This window comes from Juglans regia, chromosome 1 (genome assembly GCF_001411555.2).
Source record: "Juglans regia cultivar Chandler chromosome 1, Walnut 2.0, whole genome shotgun sequence".
Classification (NCBI taxonomy): Eukaryota; Viridiplantae; Streptophyta; class Magnoliopsida; order Fagales; family Juglandaceae; genus Juglans; species Juglans regia.
The window spans coordinates 3,558,299-3,577,611 of record NC_049901.1 but is presented as its reverse complement, the minus strand read 5'-3'; the positions used below and the strand labels follow the sequence as shown (position 1 = coordinate 3,577,611).

General features: G+C 38.0%; 3 protein-coding genes across 5 annotated transcripts in view; 2 read left to right on the top strand and 1 right to left on the bottom strand.

Moving 5' to 3' along the window:
* Positions 1–586: 586 nt before the first annotated feature.
* On the top strand, positions 587–1,479 carry LOC109007243 (oleosin 5-like). Its single transcript, XM_018986840.2, has one exon. It carries the CDS (start codon positions 698–700, stop codon positions 1,160–1,162), a length of 465 nt encoding a protein of 154 aa, XP_018842385.1. The 5' UTR covers positions 587–697; the 3' UTR covers positions 1,163–1,479.
* Positions 1,480–1,629: 150 nt separating this feature from the next.
* LOC109007241 (protein ANTHESIS POMOTING FACTOR 1) lies at positions 1,630–11,192 on the bottom strand. The gene is made up of 10 exons (XM_018986839.2): positions 11,042–11,192; positions 10,760–10,860; positions 6,332–6,441; positions 6,175–6,241; positions 5,602–5,701; positions 5,238–5,354; positions 5,023–5,160; positions 4,698–4,779; positions 3,102–3,151; positions 1,630–2,097 (listed from the first exon to the last, which is right to left on the bottom strand). The coding sequence occupies exons 1-10, from the start codon at positions 11,108–11,110 to the stop codon at positions 1,915–1,917; spliced, it is 1,017 nt and encodes a 338-aa protein (XP_018842384.1). The 5' UTR covers positions 11,111–11,192; the 3' UTR covers positions 1,630–1,914.
* A 34-nt stretch (positions 11,193–11,226) lies between these two features.
* The window catches only part of LOC109007238 (protein RST1), a 32,828-nt gene continuing 24,741 nt past the window's right edge, over positions 11,227–19,313 (top strand). Inside the window, exons 1-11 of one of the 3 annotated variants that reach the window (XM_018986834.2) lie at positions 11,227–11,833; positions 12,252–12,536; positions 12,677–12,760; positions 12,932–13,208; positions 13,814–14,064; positions 14,418–14,601; positions 14,720–14,907; positions 15,040–15,140; positions 16,205–16,280; positions 16,759–16,890; positions 16,973–17,054. In XM_018986834.2, coding sequence (XP_018842379.1) covers positions 11,249–11,833; positions 12,252–12,536; positions 12,677–12,760; positions 12,932–13,208; positions 13,814–14,064; positions 14,418–14,601; positions 14,720–14,907; positions 15,040–15,140; positions 16,205–16,280; positions 16,759–16,890; positions 16,973–17,054 — 2,245 coding nt within the window. In that variant the 5' untranslated portion in view covers positions 11,227–11,248. The other 2 variants (XM_018986833.2, XM_035693603.1) reach the window with 2 other exon arrangements.

The following is a 19,313-nucleotide window of genomic DNA, read 5'->3' as shown; positions in this document are numbered from 1 at the left end:
CACTTAATTTTTTTTTTTAATTATTAGATAAAAAAAATTTAACTTAATTTTTTTTTACCAAACGATCAAGTAGAGCAGTTAAGTTTGGTGGGCATAGCCGCTTTTTCCATAGTCCAAAATACAACCACTTCTCGATGAATCAAATAAGTACAGATGCAAACCACGAAACCATGCATTGTAAGCAACAAGAAAGAGCTCGAAAGCCCATGAAAGGAAGATTGCCATTTCGGCTTTTGTCGCAAGCACACAGCGGCCTTTAACCCGAACATGCAAAAATCTTGAACCCAGCAACACATCCAGCGGTGTGCGCACGAGTCCCGCCCCAGGAACCAAAACCCACTTGTTGAGTTTGCATGTACTACATTAGGCACAGCACATCGATCTTGCCGAACAGAAACAAAAATGTGGCAACATACTCCTGCCAAAGAGCCAACTCCTTTTAACATCCTTTTTAATTTTTGGGTAATGCTCCTAAAAAGTCACCCCTGAAACTTGTTCCTCATGCAAAGCCCCAACTCACCATCTAACATGTACGTGTCAACGCCTTGCACCCTCCACCCCTCTATATAATACCATCAAGCCCACCTTTCTCACATGTCTCTCTCTTGTATATTTTGTCTCTGATCACTCTGAACAAAATCGTATATATTTTATTTAATTTCCTTGCTCGCTCACAGAGCTCAACTACATATCAGCCATGACTGACCGTCCACACCAGCTCCTAGTTCACCCGCAACGCCATTATAACGGTGGTCCAAAGTCCCAGAGAGGCCCATCGGCGACCAAAATCCTAGCAGTCCTCGGCGGCCTCCCTGTAGGCGGCACTTTGCTTGCACTTGCTGGTTTGACGCTCGTTGGAAGCCTGATTGGGCTTGCTATCACCACCCCACTCTTTATCATCTGCAGCCCTGTTCTTGTCCCGGCCGCCATTGCTATCGGCCTCGCTATCATTGGATTTTTGTGCTCGGGAGCTTTAGGGTTGACGGGGCTGGTATCGCTGTCTTGGGTACTTAATTACCTCCGACAGGCCAGCCGGTCCCTGCCGCAGGAGATGGATCAGGCAAAGAGGCGCATGCAGGACATGGCGGCTTACGTGGGCCAGAAGACCAAGGAGGTGGGCCAAGAGATCCAGAGTAAGGCCCAAGAGGGAAGGAGGACATGAAAAACAGGCTAGAGGCTGGTTTCTGCTTTTAACAACCATCCCTCTGGGTGGATAAAATAAAATAAGAGAGAGAGAGAGAGAGAGAGAGAGAGAGAGAGAGGAGGAGCATATGAGGAATGGAAGTAATGTACCTTTGAAGGGTTTCTTATAAATGCTAATGTCGGTTTGTAAGTGCACGTGTTTTTGTTCGTGTAATTGTAAGCGTGTTTAGAAGTAGATTAAGTTTGGCATTGGGTTCTGGGGAACTCTTGGAAATTTAGCGTTTTGTGTTCTTTCTATGGTTGCATGGTTGAATTAAAACGTGTTTATTTATGTCCTTGATTTGCTTCACTTGTTTTTAGTGTCATACCCTTTGCAGGACTTGGAAAGACCACGCGAGGGCAATTCACGAATCTAGTGTCCTTTCGAGGTACTCAATTCGTTGTCACCATTCAAATCAGTCATGTAGTTCAGAAATTAACTAGAACTTGAATAATCAACGCTAAAAGGGCATCTATCAGTATAAGCAGAAGCATGGGCACCAGGAAGTATAAACAGAGCTTATACAGCAGTTTCGATCGCAACCAAATTTTTGGCCCTTGGCCAAGCATATAATCGCTTACAAAAACTAATTTCGATCCTTGCCTGATCGAAAATTCCAGCAAACATGATACAAATATTTTTACTCGTAACCATTTTCTTCGACGTAAAGAGTTTTGGAAATTGAAATGGTTGAGAACGAAAAGTTTCCTGAATATAGAACAGAGGCTGGCTCATTGGGAAATATGTTGGGATTGAGTCGCAGGCTCGGTGTCCATAGAACCGGGCTCAGCATTGAGCTTTGAATTGTCGGGTATCCAAAACGTGAGCACAGTTGATGCAGCAACAAACATGGCCCTACGGGGTGCCCACTTCAAGCACGATGCCACCCCAATGTTACTGTTCCAGGATGCCACCTACACAAATCATATTGTTCACCAAATCAAATCATAAATCATAACCTCGACTGAGGATACCAGTGTACAGAATTTTTCACGACCAAGTGATATAATGAACTACGATCAATAGAAAGGTGATCGATAATATAACGTCCCAATAGAAGGTCTAAAACACATGACGTATACTCTAAAAAGACTAGTCAATGATATAATTAGAACTCCATTGAAACCTAATAAAGAACAATAACTTTTCCTTCCCAAGCAATGTGAGAATTCATTCACCACCTACTCTTATCTTTATCATATGGGGGTATCACATATATGTTTAGATTTTTCATATAGATTTCCTCGAGAGTACTCTCAGAAAAACCGTTTATATCCAATGGCAATGAACTCCCACTTCGCTCCAAAAGTAGAGGTTCAGTAATTAGTATCAACTATCAATAGTAGTGAAGCGTCCTTCTTTAGGAACTAAAAAGGTCATCAAGGTTAAGTTCCTACTGATAAAATGTCCAACTAAATTAAGTTTTAGGCTGCGTTTGATTGTAAGATTCAGTTGAACTTAGTCTAATTTTAAACTGAGTTTAACATCCAAACACCCAACTCTCAAATTATTAAACTCATCTCAACTCAAAACATCCTTACACATAAGACCCATAACCTTTTTGAACTTAACACATCTTTATACGTGGGATCCACAACCTTTTTTAACTTTTCATAAAAAGTACTAAACTCATCTTAATATCCAAACACACTTTAAACTCAGTTTAGATGGACCTCACATAACTCTCTCCACTACTCAACTCACTACTATTTATAAAAAATTGAGCTCAACTCAACATCCAAACACAGCCTTAATAGTTACAGTTTTCTGCCATTGTAGCCTATTTTTGACATAAGGGAGAAGAGGATGGAGAGAAAGGGAGAGAGACAACAAAATAATATTTAGCCATGTCCATGCCTTGCCACGAACAGGTTTCTTCAAAAACCTTGTCAGGCAGGAAATTACAATAGATTGATACCTCATTTCGCATGTTGATGCTCCAGGCATGTATGGTTCCATCTCCTGAGCCTTGACCAAAAAGAAAAAGAAAAAGAAAAAAATAGTTCCGATGTCCCAAACAAAGGGCGGAGGAAGAACAAAATTAAATGTGCATTTGATTAGCATTGATAAATCACAAAAAGATCTTAGATGTCAAACTTTAATCTGACATATAGTAGTCTGTGCAAAAGTTATAAAGGATTGGGAGAAGCTTTAAGTTTGTGCAGTTATTGGAAATGTACAGAGAACTTTTGAAGGCACGACATTAACGTGTTTCCGTACGAAGGAGTCGTGAGGGATCGGGAAAGTATAATGCGGGACGCAGAGAATAATAACTTTAACCAAATTAATCAAAATACAAAACACAAAATACAAAACGAAACTATGCTGGTTGTTGAAGAGACATGGTTCTTGAAGTATAACTTATAGAAAAGTGAACAAAACATAAAAAAAATAAGGGCTTGTTTGGACACTTAAAATATATCAGAATATGTGTTAATAATAGTGAAATGATTTGCGAATAGTAATGAAACTATTTGAGTTAAGATATTTTATTCATTTTAAGAAATGAGAGAAAAAGTTGAATAAAAATATTATAAAGTTAAAATATTGTTTGAATAAATTTTTTTAATATAAATTTTGTTTTAAAATTTGAAAAAGTTGTATTATTTTTTGTGTTTTGTTTGAAAGTTTAGAAAAATTATAATGATCAGTTAATGATTAGATGAAAAAGTTGAAAATTTAAAATTGAACTAAGTTTTATGTTTAAGTGATGTTTGGGAAAGAAATATCTGAGAATACTTGAGAATACCTGTGTACAAAAATAAAGTCTTATAATATTTTAGAATATCTGTAAATAGTAGCGAAATAGTCTGTGAATAGTAGTGAAATGATTTGAGTTCAGATGTTTTATTGAATTTTGAAAAATATGAGAGAAAAAGTTAAACAAAAATATTATAAAGTTAAAAAATTGTTTGAATATTATTTTTGTTTTAAAATTTGAAAAAATTGTATTGTTTTTTGTGTTTTGTTTGGAAATGAAGAAAGTTGTATTGGGTCTTGTGTTTGGATAATGATTAAATGAAAAAGTTGAATATTTAAAATTGAAAAGTGTTTTGAATTTGAGTGATGTTTGAGAAATAAATATATAAGAATATCTGAGAATACCTTAGTGCCCAAACTAGCCTTGTAGGCTAGTGAAAACTCCAACATTAACAATTGACATTGGATATCTCTCTAATATTTGTGGAAGATAAGTGAATTTATAGCTTGAAAAGAAAAATAAATGAAAGGTATTCTCTGGTGTCTAAATTATGTATAATTCATTTACAAGTTTTACTAGACTGAAAACTTATGTTAAATATTCAATACCACACTCAGGAAAGGTTTATGATCCATATATACGGTATACTGGATTTGTAGTTTGAGTAAGGTACATGAATTTATGAAAGATATTTCAAATTCTATATCTGCATTGGATATGTAGTGTGACTAAGATACATAAATTTTTAATTTGAATGAAAGCTAATTCAAACTCAAATTCTATATCTACATCGAAAACAGAACAACTAAATACCTGAGACCACGTACTGGCCATCTGGGGTAAAAGTTGCCTCTATATTTGTTGTTTGAGATGGTTCCAAACTGAACCCACAGCGCTGCGGAAAGGAAAGATTGATAAGTTACTGTAGACATTTCATATTTATATCAAGAACCTAGCTAGACCAAGGAGCCAACAGAGTCTATAGGCCCGCTTCCAAAATTTCAATCACCCCATTGGACAGCAGACAAGATTTAGAAGTTCATACACACAGAAACCCACTCACCACCCACAGGCACATGCACACAAAACTCCAAGAATTCATGAGAAATATAAAAAAAAGTCACGAATAGGAGCCAACCTTTTCTCCTCCATAAGCATCAAGAACGTAAATATTATTATCTGTGGTTGTCAATAGCATTGATTTTCCATCATTGCTAAATTTGATATCGCAAACCTCTGCTGTATCTCCGCCAACTAAAAAGGTGTCGAAGGGACCCTACAAGTGGAAGATAAATGAAGAATGTGACATATGGATTGGGAGGTTTTTAAGTTAAGAGCATTATGTGTAAGAACCTTGTCATAGGAACGTGAATCAAACAATTTAATTGCACCCCCTTCCATCGCTACAGCAAAGACAAGGCCTTGTTGGTCATACGCAACTGTAGGTCTACCACGCAAGCGTAGAATTCCCTGAAAACTATGAAAGTAAGAATAAATCATAATCACATATTTCTTTAAGACTTGAAAATGCAGATGAATTCTCCACTGCCCATGTCAAATTAATTTGGTCCGATATTGATTTTATTTTTTAGGGGGGTGGGGGGGGTGTTCAGTCTCTATTTTGCAAGGTATGTTATTTATAAGTATACTTCAGCTTCGCTTGATTACTCATTCACCCAACAATATTCATACCAATCATAAGACAACAGAAACAAACCTGGCAGGCATTTACACGAAGATCCCATATTCTGACACTATGATCGAGAGAACCGGACATGAAGCTGTCATTAATTGGAGACATGCAGAGCGAAACAACTCTACAGCAACATATTTACAGTGTAATCAGCATCACAGCCTCGTAGAAGATATGTAAGGAAAATAAATAAACAGTATTGATGGATCCATTTTATGTACCATGCACATAAATATACGTTCTATCAGCAATTAAAAGATGCAAAAAATTACGAACTCTTTCATTATCTTTTGGTTAAACCAAAACAAAAAATGGGCAATTCTATAAGGTTGGTAGAGAGCCAAAATTACTTTAGCCGAAGAGTGGCATGATTTTCATGAGAAGGTAAAGATTTTTTTTTTTTAATAGGTAATCATTGAAATATTATTAATAGAAATAGGCCAAGCCCAAGTACACAGGAATGAGAAGGTAAAGATTCTACTACTATGTACATACCATATAAGGTAAGGAACATATTCTAATTACAAAGAGATGACAGATTACAAAATTACTTTCCTGCTTTTTTAGCAGAAGTGACAATCGTCATGAGATCCAAACCTTTCTTTATGGCCTTTGAAGTAACGAAGGCACCGATTATCATACATTGATAAATACCGCAGGGATTCTGGCAAGATAAACCCAAGAAGAAATTATTTCTCAAATACAAACACTGGAGCTGATTCTCAAACCAATTAGTTTATGCCAAGAAGCTCACCTCCTGTGGACTCCAAATTGTGCCTTGAAGAGCATATAACAGAGCTAGGGTGGTGGGTAAAGCATATACGATCAGCACCATGCTTCTTATGATATGTGGTCTTGAGCAACCTGAAGCTCATAACAAATTGCAATAGAAAAAAAAGGACAAAAACAAAAGAAAAATGAAAATGAAATGAAAGAAAGAAAGGAAGGAAGGAAATAAAACCATTTCATTGGGCCTGGTTACGTATTGTATAATTCGTTTTCACAATTTATTCTACTATGTATGATGTGCCTTCCTATCTGCCTGTCTTTAAAGGGAGGGGATCTTTGTCATCAAACGAAGCCTAAAATCCTCTCTTGGAATGTAAGGGGGATTAATGATGTCAACAAGTGTCTCCGTATTAGATCCCTCATCCGTAGCTGAAAAATTGATATTGTATGTCTTTAAGAAACTAAGTTGAGTTTTATTGATAAAAGCACCATTCGTAGTTTTTAGGGCTGTTCTTTTGTGGGTTGGAGTTATCTTGCTTCGTTGGGTGCTTCAGGAGGTGTGTTGTTGATGTGTGATAAGAGGGTAGTAGAGTTAGTAGAGGAATGCATTGGAAATTATTTTGTGGTTGGTTCTTTTAAAAATATTGAGGATGGGTGGTGATGGGCTTTTGTAGGGGTGTATGGGCCTAATGTGGATAGGGAGAGAAGGTTTTTGTGGGAGGAGTTGGCGGGTTTGTTTTACTTGTGGGATGTGCCTTGGTGTTTGTGCGGGGACTTTTAATATTGTTCGGTTTCCTAGTGAGAGGGCGGGTGCATCTACTTTATCTGTGGCTATGGAAGAGTTTTCGGAGCTGATTTTTTATCTGAATCTTGTGGATCTTCCATTGGCAGAGGGGTTTATACTTAGTCTAACAGTAGATGGGGATCAATGCTAGATAGATTTCTAATTTCTCCTTCTTGGGAGACTCACTATCCAGATTTATGTCAGAAGAGGTTGCTCCGTATTTGTTCTTATCATTAGAGCACTAGCATTGGTTTCTCTATATACATCTTCAAAATCACATCTTTTGAAAATTGATTTTGCATATCAAGAAAAACCCCCACATTGGATTATGCATATTTGAACCAAATAATAATAAAATATTATTATTTTTAATTTTTTTTCTTAAAATTATTATTTTTTATATTTTTTACAATTAGTATCATATGCTCAAAAATACAAATTTCATATATCAAAATAACTAATTTTATCAATAAATATTAATATGTACTAAAAAACACTTTGTATCATCAACTTAATATAAATTTCATATATCAAAATCATCTTAATATAAATTCCACAAAGTTGATTTTAATGGATAGGAGAGAGAAAAAACATTAAAAATAATGTCTGGAGAGTGAATAATGCTTCTTCAAACTTGAAGAAGCATTATTCATAGCTATGTAAAAATTTAGAGATGCACGAGTCATTGTAGATGAATTTAAAGACATTATGTAAATATGAAGATGAAGATAAAGATAAATAAGCCATTGCTAGTGCTCTTATCCCATTTTGCTTGATTGCGGTGGCTTACTTGGGGGTAGGCGTTATTTTAAATTCAAGAATATTTTGGCAGGTAAACTCAAAACTCTAAAGTTTGATCTAAATAAGTGGAATAATGAAGTCTTTAGGCATTTTGAAGTGCAGAAAAATCTGCTTTGGGATGAGTTGCATGCTTTGGAGGAGGGGGAGGTAAATGAGGAGTCATTGTCAAGGAAAAATGAGGTGGTGACTGAAATTGAGAAGGTTTTGTTGATGAAATAAATTTCTTAGAGGAAAAAATCAAGGGTGCTTAGGTTGAAAGAGGGGGATAGTTGCACTAAATTTTTTCACAAGATGACTAATTCACATAGGCACAATAATGCTATTGAGGTACTTCATTCCGGTACCAATGTGCTTCATTCCCCTGATGAGATTCAAGATCACATTGTGCAATATTATGAAGATCTTCTAACTGAGATAGAGGAATGGCGTCCTAAGTTGGATGGGTTAGACATTGTGTTTTGACAGCTTGGTTCTATGTATTAGTTAATGGCAACTCTTGTGGTTTTTTTCAAGAGTTCGAGGGATTTGAGACAAGGGGATCCGTTATCCCCTTTCCTTTTTGTCTTAGTGATGGAATCATTGAGTCGCATGGTGGAGGTTGCTGTAGGGGGGAGGGTTTTATCTCTGGTTTTTCGATGGGTAATATTAACAATGATATTATTTCAATCTCCTATTTATTATTTGCGGATGATAGTCTCTTTTTTGGTGATGCTGACAGTGGACATATTTTATTGTGCTTTGAAGCTGTCTCGGACTCTCGGGCCTCAGGGTGAATTTGGGCAAGTCAAAATTGGTACCGGTGGGAGATGCGAGGAATATTAACCTTTCAGCGGATTTGTTGGGTTGCAAAGTTGCTTCTCTTCCAATGAAATATCTTGGGCTTCCGTTGGGGGCGTCTTTCAAAGTAAAGAATATATGGGATGGTGTTGTAGAAAAGGTTGAGAAAAGACTGTCAGGTAGGAAGCGTCTATATTTATCAAAAGGGGGAAGACTAACCCTCATTAAAAGCACCCTTTCCATCCTTCCCACTTATTATCTTTCCTTATTTCCATTACCGGTTGGTGTGGCAAACCGGATTGAGAAGTTGTTTAGAGCATTCTTATGGGGTGGCATGGGAGAGGAAAATAAATTCCACCTTGTGAGTTGGCATAGGGTGTGCTACCTGATTGTGAATGGAGGCCAGGGGTGCGAAACTTGAGTAATTTTAATAAGGCATTGTTAGGGAAGTGGCTATGGAGGTATCAAATGGAAGGGAGACTCATTGTGGAGAGACGTTATTGATCGAAAGTATGGAGGTGATTGGGGGGGATAGTGCTCTAAGGAGGGTAGGGGATCTTATGGTGTGTGTTTATGGAAATATATTAGAAAGGGGTGGGATAGTTTTGTAAAACATACTAAGTTTGAGGTTGGAGAGGGTGCAGGAATTCGTTTTTGGTTCGATGAATGGTGTGGTGAGAGAGCCCTTCATTCTATTTTCCCGGTTGTTTTCAGCTTGGCTGGAAATCAGCAGGCTGCTGTTTCAGAGATGTTGCGTCGTGCTAATGGGATTGTGCATTGGAATTTTTTCATCAGAAATGTATAGGACTATGAACTTAATGAGATTGCAGATTTTTTCAGGTTCTTGCATTCTCTAAATATAGGGGGAAATGAGAGGGATCGAATGTTGTGGAAACACATGGGGAGCAAAACATTTTTTGTTAAATCTTATTATAAGGTGTTGTTTGGTCAGCAACAATTCTCTTTTCCGTGGAAGAATATTTGGAGGGCGTTTGTGCCATCTAAAGTTGTTTTTTTCACTCGGATAGCTGCACTTGGAAAGATTTTGATAATTGACAATTTGAGAAAACGTGACATGGTTGTTATAGAATGGTGCTTCATGTGTAAGAAAAATGGTGAATCGATTGATCATTTATTCTTACATTGTGAGGTGGCTAGGGAGTTATAGGTTGGGTTACTTAGTAGAGCTGGGTTATGCCAATAAGAGTGGTGGATCTACTAGCATGTTGGAATAGGCGGCATAGAAGCTCTCAGTTGGCAGCGGCGTGGAGGATGATTCCTTTGTGTATTATGTGGTGTTTATGGATAGAAAGGAATGAGCGGTGCTTCAACGACAAGGAGCGAACTGTTGAGGATATTTGGAAATTGTTTGTGTCTTCTTTGCAACAGTGGTTCTCGGCTATTGTCCTTAAGGGAGGAAATGCTCATGAGTTTGTGTTTTCTTTTCAATTTTCTAGAATGTAATTAGTTGCTTCTTTTGTATACTTCCTGTGTATATGGGTTTTGCCTAGTTTCATTAAATAAAGTTTTTCTTACTTATAAAAAAAAAAAAAGTATCCATCCATTTAACTTCCCATTTTTCCATTCAATTTGAAATAAGATTGGTAATTCGTGTTGTGATTTTTGGGAGATTGCCAAATAAGGCATTCTACCCCAAATTGACCCATTTAAATAAACAAATAAGATCCTCCAACCCTAACCTATTGATTTTGTGTTGAGTTCATGCTAGGTTTGTGGATTGTGATAAAATGGCAGCTCTGAATGTCATGTGTCGGTCCATTCATATAAAAAAAAGTTCAGGGCATATATATGAGTCAATCCTAACTTAATATGCTTAATCAAACGGGTGAGACCTCTCAACCCCCTCCCGCTAATTTGTGTTGAACTCGCAGATGGTGGCAAAAATTACTGGTGCTAATGTGAACCCATATTTTTTACTAGCCACATAAGCTTTGGTGCATTTTCAACTTGAAGAATAAGCACTAATGTGCCAAAAACTTTCTTAAGGTTTCACTGAAATAACACAAAAAACTATGTGCTACATGCTGTTATCACCATCTTGCTCAAACATGGTAAAAGAGAAGAACTCACTTAGCATTTGCAATGTCGTAGAATCGCACCGAATCATCCTCACTGGCTGTAACCAGTAAATCTTCCTTCCGATGGAAATCTATCGAATTTATCTTTCCGACCTGAAATTTTAACAGCAACTTAGATACCGTGGCTTATAAAACATTTAGACTTTACTTCATATATACTTCCAGTTTCAGTGTCGTATGGTGTTGGAGAATAAAAATACAATCCTTGTATACGATTTAACAAACAAATAAAGACTTAAGAAGTTGAAAGAGGAAGCGGAAGCGGAAGCTTTACGAAGTCAGAGAAAACTGCTCCAATTGACATGCTGCGAACCATATCATCGTCGAGCACCGTAAGCGACATCGTTCTCGTTGATTGATTCTCGGAGAGAGAGGGAGAGAGACAGACAGACAGAGCTGACAGACACACCGAGTACTCTTCTTTCTTCTCTGATGACCTGAGTCCTGACCTCTTGAAAAGGTGCGCAAGCGCAATACGTCAATGCGCACCGTTTTGCTAAAAGTTATGTTGTTGAGGCTGGACGGGCCCGTAAATGAACCCATTACGAATTGTACGGATGTTTGCCACACTACACGGCGTCGTTTGCTTGCCGCCGTCGTCGTCTTCAATTTTCGATCCCTGATACTGAACACTGTAAGTTCCCCCCCCCTCCCCCTCTCTCCCTCTCTCTCCATGGACTCTTACGCTCCATTACTCGAAAAGACCAGAGTGCCACAGCCTTCGCTCCAGAAGTTCGCAGTTATTTCGATCTTCTCGAAGCTGCGGTCCGCACCGAAGTACCTGGACTCCGAATCCGAACCCGGAAGAGAGGCCATCTCTCAGTGTCTCCACTCAACCTCCACGGCCGTTGTGGATCAATCCGTTCGAGAGCTATGCCGCCTCGTAACGGACTCGCAAATGGATATCCCTCGCGGGTTGCTGGAGCTCCAGTCCGCCCTCGAAGGATCTGATCCGAAATACATCGACCTTTTTGTTAAAGGGCTGGGGTTTCTGGTTCGGTTTGGGTTTGAGAAGAATAATGGATCGTGGAGATTTAGTTCGACGGAGACTCACCCTTTTGTCAAGGTGCGAGAAATGAATGACTTACTGAGTTGGGCTGTGTAGTATAGAGTTTTAAGTAGATTGGAAGGAATTCATAGGAATGTTTTAAATTTCAAATGGAGTTCGCTTGAGAAATAACTCCAGGGGGTCGGCGACCCATATCATCACTTGCTGTCCTAACTTTCATCGTGTGTCGTTGGGTCTCAGGACTGTAATTTTCAGCGTAGAACTTAAATTCGTATTTTATGATTTATATATGTGAATACAGTCCAAATTATTGTTGCTAAAGCAATCTACGATAGAATTTCAAGTAAGACTTCTGTTATAAATTCGATATAACTAAACAATCATCGTTATTGGAAAATTTGGATGCTGGTGACCCTATTTTTGCCAAGTCATTGTAGATTTTTAGCCTTGAAGCAGTGTTTGTAATGGGTGGCAGGTTCTCTCGTGCCGACCAGAGGTTCAGTCTGAGCTCGTGCAGCAAGTATTATTGTTTATGGCACAAAATAAGCGGCTGGGAATGGTGGAAGTTTGCGAATTTTTAAGACCCTTTTTGAATTATTCGATTTTAAGGATACCCTTTTCGGATTCTTCATCCTCTCTGTTTGCAAGGCATTTAGTATCATCAATGGCATCTCTTTCTTGCTCATTCCCTCTTGAGGCAATGCCAATTTTGAAGTTGCTAATGAAATGCACCAAGTATCTTCCTCGGAAAAACTCAGAAGTAAGTACTTCTTTGGCAAAGTGTTGTCTAAGAAGTATAGGCTTCATTTCCTCCTGTCAAGGTGATAATTTTAAGTATAGGATTGATTGTTTCAATGCAGCTTCATGCTAATTGGGTTCTCATGTCTTGATAATTGTCAGGGATGTACGAATTATACGTACTTTGTGGAATGTATGGTGGATACATATACAGTGGTATTGAGAAATTTGGCTGGAAGGGGATTGGTATGCTCTTATGACTTGACTTCAGCACGTGAAATAATTTTTCTTTATTGTTGTGTCTTCAATCGGCTGTCACGATGTACATTGACTGTACTACCTTGTTTCTCTTGCATTGGTTCATTTGTAGTGACTACTTTTTTGTTCCTTTCTTGTTGTCTTTCTCAATGTTAGCAGCTGATTACTGAAGCTCAACTATGCGGTGTGGAAATGTTGGAGATTGTTCTTTCTTTATGTACATGTCATCACGGGTTCTCAGGTGTAAATGAGCCCATAGTTGAACTGGGGAAGCGAATATTGTTTGTCCAAAGAGATCATGGTTTGCAATATGTACCTGAATTATCATCATCTGTGCTATCATTATTTGTTATCCTCATTCAGTCAGAGCTTGAACATGAACAACTTTCGATACTGAAAATTTTCCACTTCCTCCTAAAGTGGAAATGTGAAAATGGTAAGTTAAACCAGCAAGTTCATTTTTTTATAGGTTAAAAAAATGGCAAGTTCATAAACATTCTGTTAATTAATTACATTAGTTTTATGTTCAGAGGTTTCTGTCAATGTGAATCCATGTTATTACTGATAAAAAAAAAGTGAATCCATGTTATTGATCAAGAATCTCCATGCAGTTATGCAGGGAATTACATCCACTCAATCTTTTTATACGCCCCGGGAACTTAATTTTCATTTGATTCCCATTCTTGTTCTTACCACATGCTTGTGATAATAAACTGTTTCCTTATAGGGTCCCACAAATTATGTCCGCTATATGTCTTGATAGCCATACTCACCAATCGACTGTTTTGATTATATAATATATACGTAGCTTCTTTAATGAATGTGTAGTTACTGAAACGACACTTTGATCTTTATTTTCCAGCAACAGCTGATCTTTGTTCATCTGGCTTAGTTCGGTTCTGACTTGCTCTGTTTATTCAGAAGTGCTAATGATTATTTTATATAATATTTTTCTTCTTTCTCCTGCCACTTTGCTTATGTAATATATCTTTTTTCTTTGAGAAGTTAAATACTTTGCTTATATAACATTTGCTAGTGCAGGATATGATATCGGCAGAACTGTATCTGTTTTGAGCGAAGAGCTTTTATTTGTGTTTCCTGTCATCAGCCTCATGTCATCACCTTCTAAGTGTGTCAAAGGAGCAGCAACTGAGTTGCTTGTCACATTAGAAAAGCTCCTAGTAAAAACATTGGTGGCAACGAAGAATGAACTTGCAATGGAAAGGAGATTTCCATCTGTCAGCACACCTGGATTTATTGTTTTTCGGCTCCTGCAACATTTATGGTTTCAGGTTTCTTTTTGTTATCTCATATCTGGACCATTTATGTTTGAAATTATATTTTGTTGATCTTGGATCCTATGACTACTTATTAGAGTGCGCTAAGCACAATGTTGAGCGGAATACTGTATGTGCTTAAAGTGGACTAGTGTTATGTTTCAACTTCTTGACATTCATTCTATATTCAAGTTTTATATGACTCCTACTCTTAAAATAAGGTTGAATCTAATAATAATCACAATATTGTTCACCAGTCGCTAATTTAGGGTTCAAAGTGAGAGGATGGTCCAATTTTAGGAATATAGTCTTATAGCTATGGAACTCTTGCCAGCAATATAAAATTCCTTTTTGTTCTGTCTTTTCAGGATCAGTATTCATCATCCAGTTTCTTCTTTTTAAATTTTTCTTCTAGTTGTAAAGCTGATGGCAAAGAAATGCTTAATTTACCAAGATCTTGGGCTTCTCTGCTAAGACAATATTCTTTATGGATCGTTGACAGACGAAAATCCTCCCCACATCTCTATATGCCTCAAGAATTGTTTTTAAATGGTAATTGGTTGGTGTTACATAGCTTGCAATGTTAAAAAGTTGTTTGATTTGGCCTAATTGTTTTAGAAGATAAGTTTCATTTGTATCATGTCACATGTTCGCCTTATATGCGTTGTAGAAATGCCCCTGTTACTCAGTGCTGTTGCTGGTGTTTTGGTGATCCATCAGTCACTGGGAAGTGCTGCTCTAGATTCTTTGGCCTCTATTGGTGTTATGGACGCTAAACTGGGAGTTCCGTTGTTGCTAGCAATTTTATTTTACAATGACATATTCACCAGGAATGATATCTTAAACCAGAATATGTTGGTAGGCTTTCCTTTCCCATGCTGGTTTTGTTTCTTTTATCATTAATGCAGGGCATAGTATCCTTGTCTTTTGGCTCTGCCATTTACCATACCATCTGGGTATTTTTTTTTCTTCCTCCAACTGTTCTTGCAGCTAAAGAGTTTGGGAATGCTTCCATCACTTGGTTCACATTCTGTGATGATTCCACTCATAGTTCAAACTATCATGCCAATGCTTCACAAGGATGCAAAACCGTATGTACTCCGAAGAAAGCATCCTTTGTGTTTTTCATTTTATATTTTTGTGATCATTTTGGTGGCCTTAACTTTTGACTGCATGTTTTGTGGCAATTTTGCTCTGTCATGGAGTGTAGTCATCAAGCACATACTGGATGCTGATGCTTAAATTGTTCTATGCGGCATTTGTTTTGTTAGAGTGAAAATTCACTTTTAATTATCACATGTAGCTGGCGAAGGGCCATAACTTGAGAGTGAAATGTGATAAATCTTCATGTTTATTTGTATTTATTTTGTAGCTCAGTCCTTTCCTGGACATATATACTCTTTAGCTTTGTTGCATGAATGATTATTTAATTTGGCAAATAATAAGAGCTCATATGTATGCCCGGTGCTATTGCTCTACGCCACGCACACAGATCTAATTATCCTAAGATATGGCAGTCAAAGTAATGTGACATTATTCCTTCACAAATGCTTGTACCAGAAGGAACATCTCATAAATCCTATGTGATAGGACCACAAGTTTTATCTTCTGGGAGGATCGTGGCTTGCTTTGCCTTTCCCATTCTAAATAAATGCAGGTGCCATAATTGAACTCCATATACCATCATTTTGGATTTGTTTATATATATATATATATTCATCAATATCTCTTACCATATTATATAGGCCTTTGGGGCCTGACTTGTTGGTTTCTTAGGAGACAAGGGTTCTCTTAAAATTTATCGTTCCATTGGCTCGCTGTCCCTAGCAGTGTATCTCACACTATCCCCAAGCTAACAATATGTATCGAGTCTGTTTAATGTCCAAACATGGTCTTGAACCATCCCATGACTCTGAATCTATTAAAAACCTCCCACTTTTGCTTATCTGGTCTCAACTGATGACTTGTTGGCACTGCATAGTGGTGCTCTCCATCCTTAACTAGGTCTCATATGAAATTCACGTGGCTCTTACGATAGGATTTAGTTGCCTCTTATGTTTGTTGTCTTTGTGAATTTAACATGTACAATTAGGTGGTCTTCTTATGACTTATGTTGCTTTTGGCCTGCATTAATAGCTTTTTATTTTATATGCAGAACATTATATGCTACAGCGACTCGTTTGCTCTGTCAAACCTGGGAGACCAATGACCGTACCTTTGGGAGTTTGCAGGTAAGATTTTTCTTGTGCTTCTTTCTCTATTGTCTGATTGCATCTATCCTATTTTAATTGAATGTGGATAAGACAAGTTTTTGGCCTTTTTTGCTACAATTTACTCACCATGACTGTAGCAGTGCCTGAGCAGGCTGGACACACTCGGAGCATACTTGGGTGAGGCTTGGCCCTATATTTAGGGCTATATCAAAGGACAGTTCTTGTTAGTAATGTAGATATTAGTTTCTGTTCCTAATCAATGCGTCAAAGCTGCATGTTGGTTAAGGAAAAAAGATGAAATAAAAAGTTTATTTTCTTCTTGGTTTATAAGATGATACAGATGACCTTTCCCCCCTGAAATACTGACTTAAGAACCATCAGAATTCATAGCAGATACACCAAACCCCAGCAAAATATGTCATATGATGTGCACTTGCCATTTTTTCTGTTATTATTGCCAAGTTGTTCTTATAATTCTCTTATTCTCATCATTTAGGGTGCCCTACTCCCAAAACGGTTCAATGAATTCGTGTCTCAGAGAAATATATGTATCAGTATTGCTGCTTCCATTCGGGATGTTTGCAGAAAAAACCCTGATAGGGGTGTGGACCTCATCTTGTCTGTTTCGGTATGAGTTTTGAAAGCTGTTTCTTTTCTTCTTCCTATGTGTGCCATTCTAAGATCAACTTTTTTTGCCTTCAAATTAATAGGCTTGCATTGAGAATCGAGATCCTGTTGTTCAAGCTCTTGGCTTTCAAAGTCTTGCCCACCTCTGTGAAGCTGATGTAATCGGTAACTCTAGTTTGCTGTGAACTTAAAATCTTTTTCCATTTCCCATATACTCCTCAAGTAAAGCTTAAAATTGAAAATACTTATAAAAAAGCTTAAACATGGAGACTTGGCTTCTTGATTTTTCTGAACATATCTGATTTGTCTAAAAACCTCATGATATCTTTAGCAACCATTAGTAATGAGGATTCGGAATATCACTCATTGATCAACCAACGAGAGATTTCAACATCATTAATTATGCTGCTCCTTTCCCCGTTATAAAAGCTTGGTTGGTGGTTGAGGTTAAGGATTATCGCCCTATTAGCTTGGTGAGTGGGATGTATAAAATCATCTCAAAAGTCTTGGCAAACAAGTTAAGCATGGTGGTAGAGAAAGTAATATCAAGGCCCCAAGATGCCTTTTTGAAGGGGAGGCAAAAACTCGATGCAGTGTTTATTGCCAACGAATGTCTGGATAATAGACTCAAGTCGGGAGAGCCAGGGCTTCTTGGCAAACTACACATGAAAAAGGCCAATGATCGAGTCAATTGGAGCTTCTTACTCTATATGCTAGAAAGATGTGGTTTCGGGGTGAAGTGGTTCTCATGGATCAAACATTGCATCTCTAGGGTACATTTCTCTATCTTGATTAATGGTACAACAAACGCTTTCTTTCATAGCTCACAAGAATTGAGACAGAGGATCCCTCATCTCCATTACTATTTGTTTTCATAATAGAAGCATTTAGCAAAATGATCGATGGGGCTGTGGCGGGTGGTTTTATATATGGCTTTACGGTGGGGGAGGCAAATACTGGCTCACTCAATATTTCTCATCTCTTATTTGCCGATGATTCCATGTTATTTTGTGAGGCCAGCCAAGATCATATCCATTCATTGAGGTCTCTCCTTCTATGCTTCAAAGTCATTTCCGGTTTGAAGGTGAACTTGGGCAAATCAGAGGTAGTTCTGGTGGGCATGTGCATAATGCGGATAGTATGACTACTATTTTGGGATGTAAGATTTCTCATCTACCTATGAAATATCTTGGCCTCCTGTTGGGTGCTCATTACAAATCAATATCCATTTGGAATGATGTACTAGAAAAGATGGAGCGGAAACTTGCTAGTTGGAAGCGGATGTACTTATCCAAAGGTAGCAGAGTAACACTTATCAAAGTACCCTATCCAACCTACTGACTTATTGCCTCTCTTTATTTCCGCTTCCATCAAAGGTGGCTCACTGAATGGAGAAAATGCAGCGGGATTTTCTACAAGGAGGGATGAATGATGCGTTCAAATTTCATCTGGTAGAATGGGCCACCGTTTGTTCCCCAATTTTTGAAGGAGATTTGGGTATCCGCGATTTGCAGCTTTTTAATAAGGCGTTGTTGGGCAAATGGCTATGGAGGTATCTCATAGAACATGGAGCTTTGTGGAGAACAGTTTTAGACTTAAAGTATGGTAGAACATGTGGAGGTTGGTGCTCGACCGAGGTGAGTGGATCCTATGGGGTGGGACTCTGGAAGCACATTCAACGTGGATGGACTGAATTTTCTAGATTTACTTGTTTTGAGGCGGGTGACGGGTCCCGAATCAAATTCTGGCATGACATGTGGTGTGGTGACAGGGCACTTAAGGAAGCTTATTTCGACTTCTTTGGTATAGCAAGAATGAAGGAAGCCTCGATTGTGGACCTCCTTGACGAATCTAACGGTAATCCCCAATGGAATATCACATTTCTTAGAGCTGTCCATGATCGGGAAGTTGAAGCAATTTCTGAATTTTACAATTTAATATATTATGTACTTATGAGGGGGGGAGGTGAAGACAAGCTTTTTTGGCGACCCTCGGCGAAAGTGAAGTTCAAAGTATGCTCCTTCTACCAATCCATCTCTAAGCGTAATGTAAATCCATTCTTGTGGAAGAGCATTTGGAAGACAAAAGCTCTCTTAAAGGCATCTCTCTTTGTATGGACAGCTTTTTTGGGGAAGATTCTCACTACCGGCAACCTAAGGAAATGGCAAATCATGGAGAGGTCTCCAAGGCACTTCTTAGATTGCCGCAATTTGGAAGACGGTTCCAATCTGCCTATGGTGGTGTCTTTGTAGGGAGAGGAACGAGTAAAGCTTCGAAGATCAAGAACGGTCATTAGATGCACTTAGAACCTTCTTTTTTAACACATTGTTCCGATGGTTGATTGTTGTAGATTTTAATGGCATGAACATCTATGAGTTTCTTGTATCACTAGAACATCACTCCTAGGCGTTGCTCTTGTATATG

Bases quoted from the DNA above. Each gene is read 5' to 3' on its own strand.
- LOC109007243 (XM_018986840.2), top strand. From the start codon at position 698: ATGACTGACCGTCCACACCAGCTCCTAGTTCACCCGCAACGCCATTAT.
- LOC109007241 (XM_018986839.2), bottom strand. From the start codon at position 11,110: ATGTCGCTTACGGTGCTCGACGATGATATGGTTCGCAGCATGTCAATT. The intron at 6,242-6,331 runs GTGAGCTTCTTG...TTATCTTGCCAG, and splicing joins CAATTTGGAGTCCACAGGAG to AATCCCTGCGGTATTTATCA. The intron at 5,161-5,237 runs GTTCTTACACAT...TTCCACTTGTAG, and splicing joins ATTCACGTTCCTATGACAAG to GGTCCCTTCGACACCTTTTT.